Genomic DNA, 12,778 nt, shown 5'->3' on the forward strand with positions numbered 1-12,778 from the left:
GAAATAATTTGACCTAAAACAAAAGACATTTGATGAGAAAAAAAAAAAAAATCCATGTTTTTTTATTCAGTCTATGTAAACTTCTAGCTTCAACTCTACATATTTGTACATTGTTTACCTTGTTAATTAAATGTACTAAAATTAAGGATTTGGTTTTCAAATGTTATTTCAGTTAAAGATTTATTTATTTATCTTTTTTAATTTACCAGAGAGTCAGAATTATATGCTCGGCAAATTGCTGTTAATGCTTGTTAACATTCTTCCAGCAGCAACAATATGTCAACATATTCTTGTACAAAATGAGCCCCCGACACGGAAACAAAAGTTCAGTCAATGTTTACCCTTTTTATTATTTCCACCAGTGTTTGATGCAGAATCTGGTCTGTTTAGCTTTGAAATGCTCTGGTGAGTTTCACAGATGGAGACAGATGAAATGAAAGTGATGCTGACAGACAGAATGTTGGCCGGATGTTTGGGAAGCCAAGGCTAAGCTGAGCTGAATCACGACTTGTTTACATGATTGCTTTTATGCTATAAAGTGAGTTGAAGATTAAATAATTAGTTTGGATTAAACTTTCTGAGTCTGTGACTAGTTTAGCTGCTAGAAAGTGATCTGAGTTTTTGACGGCACAGGCTTAAAGGATGAAGCATGTCCTTATTATTTCTGTTGTTCAAATCCCCTCAAATTAAATTTTCCAGACTGAAAAAGCAAAAACTGAGATGCTTTTTGAGCAGCAAGTTAACTGATGCTGCAGCAATACACATTCCCATTGTATATATCTGCTGGTAAATACTCATTAATGATTCTTAATGGATTCACTAACCTGCAAGTCACAGGATTATAGGACTGTAGTTCTTTTGTTTGTTTTCATTTTCTGCATATTACTAAGACAAAACTGTCTAAGAGACATTTCAAACAAGGTTCCAGATCATTTTTGAGACGATTTTTAAAAATTGGTATTTAAGATCCATTTATCCTAAATAAATGCATATCCATATTTTCACTACCTGAGAAGAAGTGGAGGCTCCTATGCGATGTCCAGTGCAAACACACAACAGATAGCGGTAATTATCCATGGGGTCGTTGTCCTCCAGCACCGTCCCCTTCACCTGCACATGAGTAAAGTAACTAAACTGATCATCCATCCATTCTTTCATTCATGTCAAACTGGGCTTGCTTGCTAATCAAAGCTTCTTTACCTATCAGTAAAATAGCAATCACTTACATAGATAACTTTAACTTCAGCATATGAGCAGAAAAAACTTCTAAATTTCAGGATGCTCAAACTAGACTTGAGATATAAATGTTTTCATAAAGTGGAGTTGGCAGAGAAAGACTTTACCTTGACTGTGTCCTTGATGTCTTTTCTTCGTGCCCACACAACCACGAGGAGGTAGGTCACAAAAAGAGCCCCGACAAAGCACACAACCACTGGGTTCTCAGCAAAGGTCGCAAACAGCTCAGCAGTGCGTGAAGGGTCAACGAGATTTGGAGTTACAAAGAAAGAGCTGCCAAAAAATGTGAGGTGGTTGCACAAGCACTGGGTGACTAAATGTGTGGTCTTGACACCAACCTTGAAGAACAAACAAACATCATTATCCCAAAAGAACGGAAGCACCATGGTGTTCAAAAGATCGGCTTCTTAATAAGAAATAATTATACTTACTCTGCATCCAGAATCCTTCCAGTCCAATAGAGTTTCATTCCAAAACTTGCATGAGGATGTAATGGGGGTGATAGATAATGTGGCATTGATAGATTTCACACCTGGACCAACAATAGGCCTCACCACAAGATAATGCAATCCAGCATTTCCCTTTAAATTCGTGGGACTAAGAAGCCATGTGTATCTTTCTTCTGCGTCAGACACAAACATATGCTCAGGTAAATCACACAAATATCAGATGTGAAATATAACAGAGGAAAACTTTTATTACCTTGAGTAGATCCCGGAAGAGGCATCTCTGTCATCGCTACATAATTTGTGTCAGTAGGGTAGTCCATGTAACCAAGGAACAGTTTGAAGGGTAAAGGATCCACAGAAGGCACCATCTTTAAAACATGAAATCAATCTTTTTGTATCAAAATATTGTCCCAAAATTATTTGAGGAAAAGATTTAAATTAGTAAAACACTGTGGGTGGCAGAAAACTAACTCTTAAGAGAAAACTGTAGGTAAAAGAGGAGCAAGTGAGGCAGTGTTCTTAATATTTACAACAAAAAGCTACAATAATCATTGATATCAAATTATATGAAATGCATATCATGAAAGGTTTTTCAGCCAAATCACTATTCTTTACTATGGTGAGGGTTGTAAAAGTATGTAAATGGTTATTTGCAGAGGTGATCTTTTAACTCACAATGAAATGTCCATTGAACGTTCAGTACATAAACATCTAAGTGCACCTTTAAAAGCAGAGTGGAGTCGGCTGAGGGAACATCTATGGCTGTTGTGCTGTAGTTCCCAAGATCCAAAACTGAGGTGTTCACTTGCTCTCCAGCAGGTCTTGGCAACAGAATCTATGGAACCAGCCAACAGCAAAAAACAGATGGAAAGAATATAAATATTTTACTGGCAAATAACAAACTGTTCTTACTAGGTTCAGCATGCTCAGCTAGGATTATATGTAAAATTCAATTCACATTAATTAGAGGTTATCAAGTTGCTACTTGATTAATTTCAAATGATTGTTTATGCACAAGTAGCTCAAATAGAGCAGATTATGTGTACTCCTGCAATGCAATCATAAATAAACATAATAGTTTGTTTCAGATATTCCCATGGCTCTGATTAGAATAACAAGTGGAGTATAATACATACTCATATGTTTTGATTGGAAAAAACTAAACAGTAAGAAAAATGTACGGCGTTTTCTTTTGACACTTTTGCATGAATAATTTGTGATCTTGTGACCCCTAAAACAGCACATCCTTGGACAGGAGTAAGAAACACATGCAACACAATTTGCACATCAAGACTCTCAGCAGACCCAGGGTGGCAAAGCAAGTAGAAGTAGAAGTCTATTTTTATGTTATGGACTAAAGTTGAAAATCAAAACTGCCCTCTTGTCCAATTTAAACACAAAACTCATTTCATTCTGGTAAATAAAATTTGGTGCTGAGCTATATTACCCAAATTTGCATTTTACAGAGAAGAATAATAAAAAAAATCTCTGGATAACTCAGAAATTACTATGAAAAACTCACCCTTACCACCTACAGCGTGGAAAATTGCTTGCTTTTGCTTTGAAGGGAATTTTCTCCTTTTGAATTTGCTCTTCAGTGCATTTTTTAGTTGAAGATTGTGTGGCTGTGACTAAAATAGAAGCCCTACAAACACAAATACTGCTCTTAAAACAGCATATCGTGAATAGATTGTTTCAGGGGATCAACTACAATAAGAAGTAAGAATGGCTAGTGTTGGGGTGCATTTATTCACATTTTCTATTACACTAATGTGCTCTCATTGAACTACCTCATTCAACTAACAGTGAAAAAAATTTAAAAAACAACAACAATCCTAGCAATACATTTTGGTTTGGGGTTCAGAAACTTCAATTACAATTCATCAATGTCATAATAAAACATTTGTTTTGTTAACAATAAGTAATACAATATAACTTCAGGCAATACTTCATTACCAGAAGGCAAAAATGCTCCATGTTTGTATCCTTATGCTTCACATGAATTACTTGTAAAACCTAATCTGATGTGCTTGGTTTGAGTGTTTCCACCAAAAGCTAGAATGTTTTAGTTTTGAAATCAGAAGGATGTAAACCTATTGGGTTCTAAAATGGGAATTTTCCAGGGGAGCACTTCAGAGAGAGTAAAACACTCTCTGAAGTGTGATTGTGAAGTGTGAAGTGAGATTGAAAAATAAAACAACTTTTCCTTTAGAAGTGCCAAAAAGATGTAGCAACCATTATTACTTTGACATGACAGCACAGTGCACTCGCTGAAATGCTAAGTTGATGAAGCTCAGTTAACAAAAAGTATGTATGGAGTCAAATTAGGAGTAAGCAAGTTCGGATTTGATTTGATTTGTCTCAAAAGTCCTCTCAGTAAGGTTTGTATTTTAAAAGGTAATCACAGTTTCGAACAATTCCCCGATGCTGCAGTGCTGCAACACTGACCTCAATATCTTCACTTAAGTTCTCCACAGGGATACCGGATCCATCTTCTCTTGTGAAGGACAGACCACCTATCAGTCCACTAATGTTTCCTTTCTCGTTCCAAGAAAAGGGGTTTTTATCTAAACTCAGCATCTGTTGTTGTATTTGAAAGAACAAATCAGGGTTAAATCTCATTTAAAGAAAGACACGTTAGAAAATTGAAGACCTCTTTGATCAAACACGCACAGCATCTGGAAGACACTTGCTATTGGCTGCACTCTGATTTCACATGAAACAATGATTTTGGCTTACCCGGACATCCACTGGTTCATCTGACAGAAACATGTCAGATGGGAGTTGTGGCAGCGAAAACGTGGGCTGAGAACTTAAATTAGCACTGATGGACTCTTTGTGTAAAATCTCAGGTTTTATTCTGCAGGATAAGATCAGAAGACGCATCAAATCTAGAGTCATGGTAAAATAAAATGACTTCATTCGATTAATGGGCTCGAAACACGAGGAGCGACAAAAGTTGAACATTTGTCAACATTCTTGTGTTGCATCACAAGCCGGTTTATGTATTTGAAGATGAAATTTCACAATGACTGAATGTTACCAAGTACATAGTCCCATTTTATAACACCTTTAAGTAACAAACTATGTCAAACAGCACTTAGAAATTTAACTTTGCAATTTGATGCCTTGAAATTGGCCTCTGCTTCTTTTTAAGAAGCTTCTGCGCTTTCCATCTTCAGCACATCATCATAACATGCTTTTCAATGATGCCATTTTTTGAAGCGTTGAAGTGAGGGGTAGTTCGTTTGATGAGCTCCGCGGTTTTGCAGTTCCACTAGGTGTTTGCTAATTGCTGCTGCCGCTAGTCTGGAGGAGCTGAGTGATGTATGGGAGCTCTGTGGGATACAATCTCAGCTGGAAACTGCCGCTCCAAGACAGAGCTTTGGGTAAATAATCAAGGATTTCTCAAACATGTATAAATGAGTCAAAGCAACACTACAATAACATTACAAAAAAGTCAATTTTGCATAAAAACCCCCTTTGAAAAATATATGTCTCAGAGTTTAGAGTTAAAGTCAAACATACCGATTGACGAACAAACTGATATGAGGTTGTTGTATTATAATTGGACCTTCATTAACCGTCATTGTTTTCAACAAAGTGCTCTGTATGATGCTCAGAGCAGCAAGCAAGGCGTCAGAGATATTTTTCTGTAAAAGATTAATCAACATATTAGTTTACGAGGTTCACCAAAACTGAGTAATAATGAAAAACATCGACCACTGAGACCAGACAGTATTTTCTGAACCGATTTTTCAGAAATGACCAACAATAGTAGCTACTTTAATAATTAAAATGCATCCACAGACATGTTTATGAAATCTGCCAGGGAGATGCTAATCCCCACTGCGTGGGCTTTCAAGTTGATGACTCACATTGGAAGAATACTCCAAAATCACGCCCACTCCTTCCACAATGATGCTTGCAGCGATGATAACATTGTCTTTGTCTTCAGCTGTGCTCACATTCATATCCAGGACAGATAAGCTGAGGTTGGCAAACAATGTGGCGGCATCAATCTGTAGAAAGATATCAACTCAGTGAACTGCAATCAGACTGGGGTCCAAAGCTTATTCTGATCAAATTTAATTGATTGTGTTGTTAATTTTTATAATTAGTGTTGGTTATGGCCCTATTTTATCTGCATTCTTGTGTATCATAAGAATAATAAGTAATCTAATCTAAACTATTAAAGTTAAATTAAAATTCTAAGTAATTTCTCTACAAAACAGTGCAAACTACTCCAACTATCACACCTCCACTTAAATAAAAACAGCCCAGACATTTTCAACACTGTGTTACATCACCTCTATTTGCAGTAATGTAATGAAAGAGGATCGTTGACAGAGGAGAAACTCATTATGCTACATGTTATGGTAGGTGATGAAATATACCAAACTGTTTAAGTTTAAATTTTAAAATGGTATTACTTTATTATTGAAATATTTGCAGCACTATGTGACAGATTGGTAAATCTGTTTCTGTTGTTTTTAATGTCTGCAAGAATGTGAAGCAGGAAAAGTCAGTATTTCTGAGACTGCTTGTTCTTACATTGCTCCCCGAGGTTTTAAAATTAAAACATAAATCATCCAGACCAGGCATTATGGTGTGCTTTAATTTTACTCAAAGAACTAACAGGAAACATGTAACATTTATAATTTTTCTGTTTTCTAGCTTAACTTATTGATAAGAAGGACATTGTAAGAGTAACATTTTCCACTCATTTCCTTTTCTAAAACATTACTTTAATGGCTTTAAAGAACACTTGAACAGTAAAGTCCATGTCTGAAAGCTGCATCTTGAGTAGCTCTCCAGAACTGCACTTCTGGTTTAGTGTTTTCAACCAGATCAGTATGCAGTAGCAGCTTGACCTTCACATTCCTTCAAATCCACCTTCTAACCTCAAATCATCCAAATATTATTAGTAAGTCATTGAAAACAGCCACAATTTAAAACACAAATCATTCTGCCAACATGTGAGGAATAACTTACATATTTCATGTCCTTCAGTTTGACCTGCATAACCTTTGAAGACCTCAAGCTAATCTGCAGGATTTAACTTTTCATGGTTTGTCTAATGCAACATCTTACTGATGATCATGGCCAAAGCTACCATCTGCCAGGTAGGGGATGCCAAACTAACCCTGCCACCTTACAGAAAAACTCTGCTGTGCATCAAGAGTACAGCAATGGTTCTTTTAATTGTGGTTCATATTATTTTTCTGAAACAATAAAACGCTTCATTACCTGTGCAGACAAGCTGAGTTCATCGTCTTTCTGAATGAGAGAAGTAAGTCCTCTGGCTACCACCTGAGTTTCTTCTGGAGTTTGTGTTGGAGACTCGTTCACTAGTCCAATCATCAAGTCCAGCATCTTCTGCCTGAGCTTTGAAACCCAGAAGTTATGCATTTAGAAAATAAAAATGGTATTACATGAGATAAACACACAGTTAAAGATACACGTATTTGGGAGAAGCGCTAAAAAAGCAAGCTTGCTTATTGAGTTAATTTATATGGTGGCAATTCACAGCAAATGTCTTAAAAAACAACATTTTTGAAATCTTCCTGCTTCCCTTTGTTAACAAGTTTAACAAAGATGCAGATTTCTTTTCCCAGCAGTTCTTGGCACCTGCCCAGACTGCTAAAGCAGTGTTTTTCAACCTTTTTTGAGCGAAGGTACACTGTTTTAATTTTAAAAAATCTGGAGGCACACCACCAACCAAAAATGTAAACAAAGATACTCTGCAGCCGCCTATATTACATATATAGTCATTCTTATCAAAGTGTCTTGAATAGGAATCAAATAAACACAAAAATGTATTTTTATCACATTTTACATTTCTTATTTCAAATTGCACATAACATGTCCACTTCAAAAAATACACCTGAACAGCGCCACAACACTGTGGTGTTAAATTTAAATTTAAAGAAGTTGTAGAAAACTTCAAAGTGTTCTACAAACTATTTCACAAGCATTCTTTTAGCCGGAATACAGAAAATAATTCTTATTCTGAAAGAAGCAATAATATTTGGGAAAGATTTCACTTCATATTCACTGTTACAATATGAAGATTTGCATGTACAAAATGTCAATATCTGTATATTTTACCCATCTAGTGTGAAACCTGTGCATGTTTGGATAAAACAGTTGATTTCCTGGCAGAAATTGAAGAAAGACAAAGCTCTTCCTCAACAGCTCTCAGTCTCTCTCTGGTTTAGTTTTTATAGTAGCCAGGCTTGAGAAGCTCACTTCACACAGACATGTTGTGGGGAATGGACCCATGTTCTTTCCAACTACTGCTGAGCTTCACTGTCTTTTCCATCACTGTCGTCACAGTCTTGCTAGATACAATGCTCTCACCGCCATAGACATAATATAAGCATATATTATTATTATTATTATTATATTATGTCTATGCTCACCGCTACCTGTGTCCATAGATACCTGTAACATTCATGCATCACTAATTCTCTTGTTTTAATGTAAAATGCTCTGTACCTACTGCCATCTAGTGGTAAGAAAATTACATGATTACGCCTCTAGCCAGTACTAACCATGGTTTCGTTCACACCGAGCTTAAGTACAGCGGCTTTATTTCCATCCTGTAGTGGCAGCTCAACAGCCCTCAACTTAAAAGCTGCACCATACGAGTTTGAAAACATTTCTCCGTCGTGCTTGCTGCTAGCATGTGGTTGTTCTAAATGAAAATTAACGCGTTCTTCTTTGATCTACAATTTTGACTTCTAATGATTCACTTCCTGCTAGAGAGCCCCCTGGTGGTTGAAGAAAAATACACAGAAAAGCCGCACCTGGCTACAATCCGCATGGTTCAAAGTTTAGGAAAAAAGTAGCAGCTTATAGTCCGGAAAATACGGTACCATAGGTGAAATTGAATAATTTCCACGGCACACCTGACGATCACTCACGGCACACTAGTGTACTGCGGAACAGTGGTTGAAAACCACTGCCCTAAAGTATCATTAACTGCTTTAATGGCCACAGTATCGGTGTGCTTGATTGTTCAATAAACTGGACTGAACAACAGAGAATCAGTAAACTAGGAGAAAATCACAAAAGTCAACAATTCGCATGTAACACTTCACGTTTCACCTTTCAAAACTGAGACAATCAATTAAATACATTTCCATATGTTATATTTTTGGAATACACCTTTCATCTAAAGAATTTGGGGCATAAATTATTGAAAGCTTCTGACAAAAAAAAAAAAAAAAAACACAAAAAATGCTGTTTCACCATGATTGCTACTTAATGTGTCTCTAAAACTCTCTGAGAGAGTAAAATTTGGTACGATTTGTTTTATCACCACTATAAACAGAATTATGGTTTATTACCCGCTCATTTGCGTTTTATTGAAAGACATTAACACATTTTGATGTGTCAAAATATTCCTGCAGACCAGAGAAAATCAGAGAAATGTCAACCTTCATATTTCTCCGTTTTCATGATGAGCGTTAATTTGGACATTAGAAAAATGTCAACATAAATCTGACTAACACTAATCCTTATGGAGACTTTACCTCTTGTCGAGCTTCTTTTTCTGATCCATCATTTTTGCTGTTTAGCTTTTCAGCCACCGAGTTAAAAAGTTCTCCAATAGAAACAGCTGACAGTAGACCTTCACTCTCCAGCTTATCCACAGCTTTCAGTACCAGTGAGTCCAGACCGTCCACTGAGCACAAGTCAGCTGCAGCATCCAAAACCTGTAAATAATGAATTAACTCAATCAGGTCAAACGTAAGGCGGGTTATGGGGGTGGGAGGGTCAAAATTAAATAAATAACTATACCATAAAATACATATTTATAAATCTCCCATCAATGGCTTTAATGTGTCATAAAATTACTTAAAATCATCATTAAATAATTACATTTACAGCAAAATAATGAAATATAATATGGAATTATAATATCCCATTAAATAATTAAATTTACCCTTTTAAATAATTTAAGTAATAAAATGTCCTAAAGGCAACTTTTACTTAAACATTTAATTATTTCAGTGTGTATTTTTCATTTCGTGGCTCCTGATGTAATTAAAGATATGTTCAATAAATAAATATATCATGAAATGTATTAAATGTATTGTAAAATTATTAAATACTCCATTAAATAATTAATTTTTACCATTAAATATTAATTAACTAAATAAATTTATTTAAATAAATGTATTTGTCATGAATACATTTATTTTCATTTGTTGATGATAAATTTAAATAAAATGATAATAAATAAAAAACTAATTCATTTAAATAGATAAATATCTATTTTTCTACTTAAACAAATATTTATTTATACATTATTTAAATAAATCATTATTTATTTCTACATAATTTTAAATATTCAAAAAGTTTTAACATAAAAAAATAAAAATATTTATTATAGATTTATAATTGACTATTTTACATTTAAATAAATACATTTAATTATTTATTTTAAAAAAAGAAAGGTAATTTCATTAAGGTTTCTTTTCACCACCTGCATTCTGTCTTTCACAAACCTGTGCGGTTAGAGTGGTGCTAACTTCATAGCTGCTGTTTTTTGCAGTCGCTGTTATGAGGAATTTGTTTTCAGTGCTGCTGCCTCCGACAGGAAGGTACAGAACCCTGACTTCTCCAGTTTTACTGCACAACAGATACTTTCCTGACAAAATTAGAAAAAAAAATAAAGTAGAAACTGGTGATGATTGACATAAATTAAAACAAAATGTGTAATCAAGTTAAAGATAGATAATACAATAGTCTGGAATTACCTACCCTCCGCCTGAAAACAGTACTGACAATTTGAACAAAGCTGGGCACTGGTGCAGATTATGCTGAAAGGATCAAGTACAGTTCCAGTTGATGGTGATATAGTGCATGAGAGGCTTTCAGAAACCTCAGTGGTTGGTCTTGAAGTTGATGCACTTGGAGATGTAAGAGCAGCCATAGTGGTAGGTGTGGCAGGAGGTGAAGCTGAAGGAGTTGCTGCTGAAGAAGTTGGAGCTGAATGAGTTGCAGCTGAAGGAGTTGGAGCTGAAGGAGTTGCAGCTGAAGAAGTTGCAGTTGGTGTTGCTGCAGGGCTCCAGGTTGACATGTTAGCCTCTGTTGTTTCTGGGTCACTGTTTGGATCAGGAACATATGCAGATGCTGCTACCCATATGATATAGGTTTTGTATAATAGTTCCTCACCCACTTTGGAAAGAAGAACATTTCATAATTAAAACTTGTTTCTTTCTGCTACTCTTTTATATGTACCCTTATCCTGACTGATACCATTGAACAATTACATAATTTAGATCCTTTTTGCAAACTATGATTTTAACTGGTATGCAAGATTTCAGGTGAGTTTCTGCATCAAACCTTTTATCCATCTCCAGTCTAAAGTGAAATTATAGAAATTGACAGTATTCATTCTGTATTATTAAATCTGCTTTGTGATCATGATGGCATCACCACTGAACAGTGGGTACATTCTTCTTGAGTTTGAAAGCCAAACAGCCTTCTGTTAAAAATGTATTCACTCTCAGAGGTTTAGCAAATATTTCTGATGATTCAGCATGACCAGAAACTCTTTGTAGGACAAAAATTAAAGAGTAAAAAAAAATGCACACCTGAATAAATGAACACAACAGTGATATTCTTGTGCCTTTGTGATGCTTCCTTAATATATTTTTGCTTAATGACATATTCTGTTGCACAGTCCTGTTTTTCAACGAGAGGAATTTGATTTGCATCATTGTAGCAGTCCCTTGTCTCTTTCTGTGAAGAAATGAACATTGTCATTTGTTTAGTCAGTGGAAATGATTATTTTTTAACTCCTCACAAACTTGGAACCACTCATGCATAATTTATGAGACTTACTGGCCAGTCCTGGTAGACATTTGTCTCCTCAACAAACCATGTATAATTTAAACAAGAACTGCACTTCATTTTAACTTTTGTGTCTTTGGATTGCGACGCTGGGCTACAATTATCAATGCAAGTGAAGCTGTGAAATGAAAGATCAGAATAATTAACATGGATGCCCTTAACCCTAAGCTCCTATATATTTTCATATGCTATGTAAAATATTTAAAAAATATATTTATTTAAAAAAACTTGACTAAAAAGTCATTATAATATTTACCTAAAAACAAAATTATTTGATTTGCTGCTTTCTATATAACCTCTCCACAATTATCTAGTTATTATAATAACCAGATAATGACTGAAAAGGAAAAAAAGGAAAAAAAAATCTAATTTGTAATTTGTTGCTCCGTGTCTTATACCTGTGATCACACAGATGATACATGTTTTTTTTTTCCCAAATTCATAGCTGCTGAGTCTGGCGGAGGAGAAATGATGAAATTATTCCTCCTGCTGCTGCAGAAATAGCACAACTGAGCTGTTTCTACCACAGAGATGTCAATAAGGGGAATTTAACTGCTTTTGTTATCATTTATGAAAACAAATGCTTTAAGCTTCTTTTTGGGAGAAGGTGATAAAAAAAGAAAGTTGTGGTGGAAAAGCACAAGCAAAAGTGCATTATTAAAAAAAAAAGATTTCTTAAAAATAAATTCATAAATTCATAATTTGCTGATAAGGAGCCAATTGTCTGAGAAATCTAAGAAATAAAAAATTCTTGCCTGGCCTAAGCCCCTGGTGTTTTGGGATACTAATAATGCCAATGATCACTGAGGTAACAAAAAATTATTCACTTAAATTTGTCAGGTAAAGCAATATTTCAATAAAAAGAGCAGAAATAAAAAAAAGTCATTCAGATATTTTTTGTTGTTACTGCACTTAACTCTTGCATTGTCCCAAACCTTTTTAATCTGTGTAAGGGATTTATTTTGCAAATTCAAAATGTAATTCTTTAACTTAAAACATATTTTTATTTACCTCAACAAAGTTGTTGTTTTTGGTCATTGGCTTAACTTTGGTTTTTTTTTGTGGAAATTAATTAAAATCTATGATGCTATTCTGAGCACTGTGCAATAATCAATCCAATCTGTTGTTTATTTTACATCTATCTAAATATGTTCCTATACAAATGTAATAATAATAATAATAATAATAATAATAATAATAATAATAATAATAATAATAATAAT

At 34.8% G+C, this 12,778-nt stretch overlaps 1 protein-coding gene across 1 annotated transcript in view; it reads right to left on the reverse strand.

Moving 5' to 3' along the window:
- Positions 1-12,778, reverse strand: part of LOC103152107 (polycystic kidney disease protein 1-like 2) — a 39,707-nt gene that overhangs the window by 16,240 nt on the left and 10,689 nt on the right. The window contains exons 12-26 of the mRNA XM_007572443.1: positions 11,547-11,673; positions 11,297-11,444; positions 10,461-10,877; positions 10,205-10,347; positions 9,227-9,409; positions 6,936-7,073; positions 5,564-5,707; positions 5,214-5,338; positions 4,425-4,545; positions 4,134-4,265; positions 2,407-2,520; positions 1,939-2,053; positions 1,668-1,858; positions 1,344-1,574; positions 1,009-1,110 (exon numbers count right to left, since the gene is read on the reverse strand). Coding sequence (XP_007572505.1) covers positions 1,009-1,110; positions 1,344-1,574; positions 1,668-1,858; positions 1,939-2,053; positions 2,407-2,520; positions 4,134-4,265; positions 4,425-4,545; positions 5,214-5,338; positions 5,564-5,707; positions 6,936-7,073; positions 9,227-9,409; positions 10,205-10,347; positions 10,461-10,877; positions 11,297-11,444; positions 11,547-11,673 — 2,431 coding nt within the window. The remainder of the gene's footprint in view (positions 1-1,008; positions 1,111-1,343; positions 1,575-1,667; positions 1,859-1,938; positions 2,054-2,406; positions 2,521-4,133; positions 4,266-4,424; positions 4,546-5,213; positions 5,339-5,563; positions 5,708-6,935; positions 7,074-9,226; positions 9,410-10,204; positions 10,348-10,460; positions 10,878-11,296; positions 11,445-11,546; positions 11,674-12,778) is intronic.

The sequence above is a fragment of the Poecilia formosa genome, unplaced genomic scaffold, assembly GCF_000485575.1.
Source record: "Poecilia formosa unplaced genomic scaffold, Poecilia_formosa-5.1.2 Scaffold300, whole genome shotgun sequence".
Classification (NCBI taxonomy): Eukaryota; Metazoa; Chordata; class Actinopteri; order Cyprinodontiformes; family Poeciliidae; genus Poecilia; species Poecilia formosa.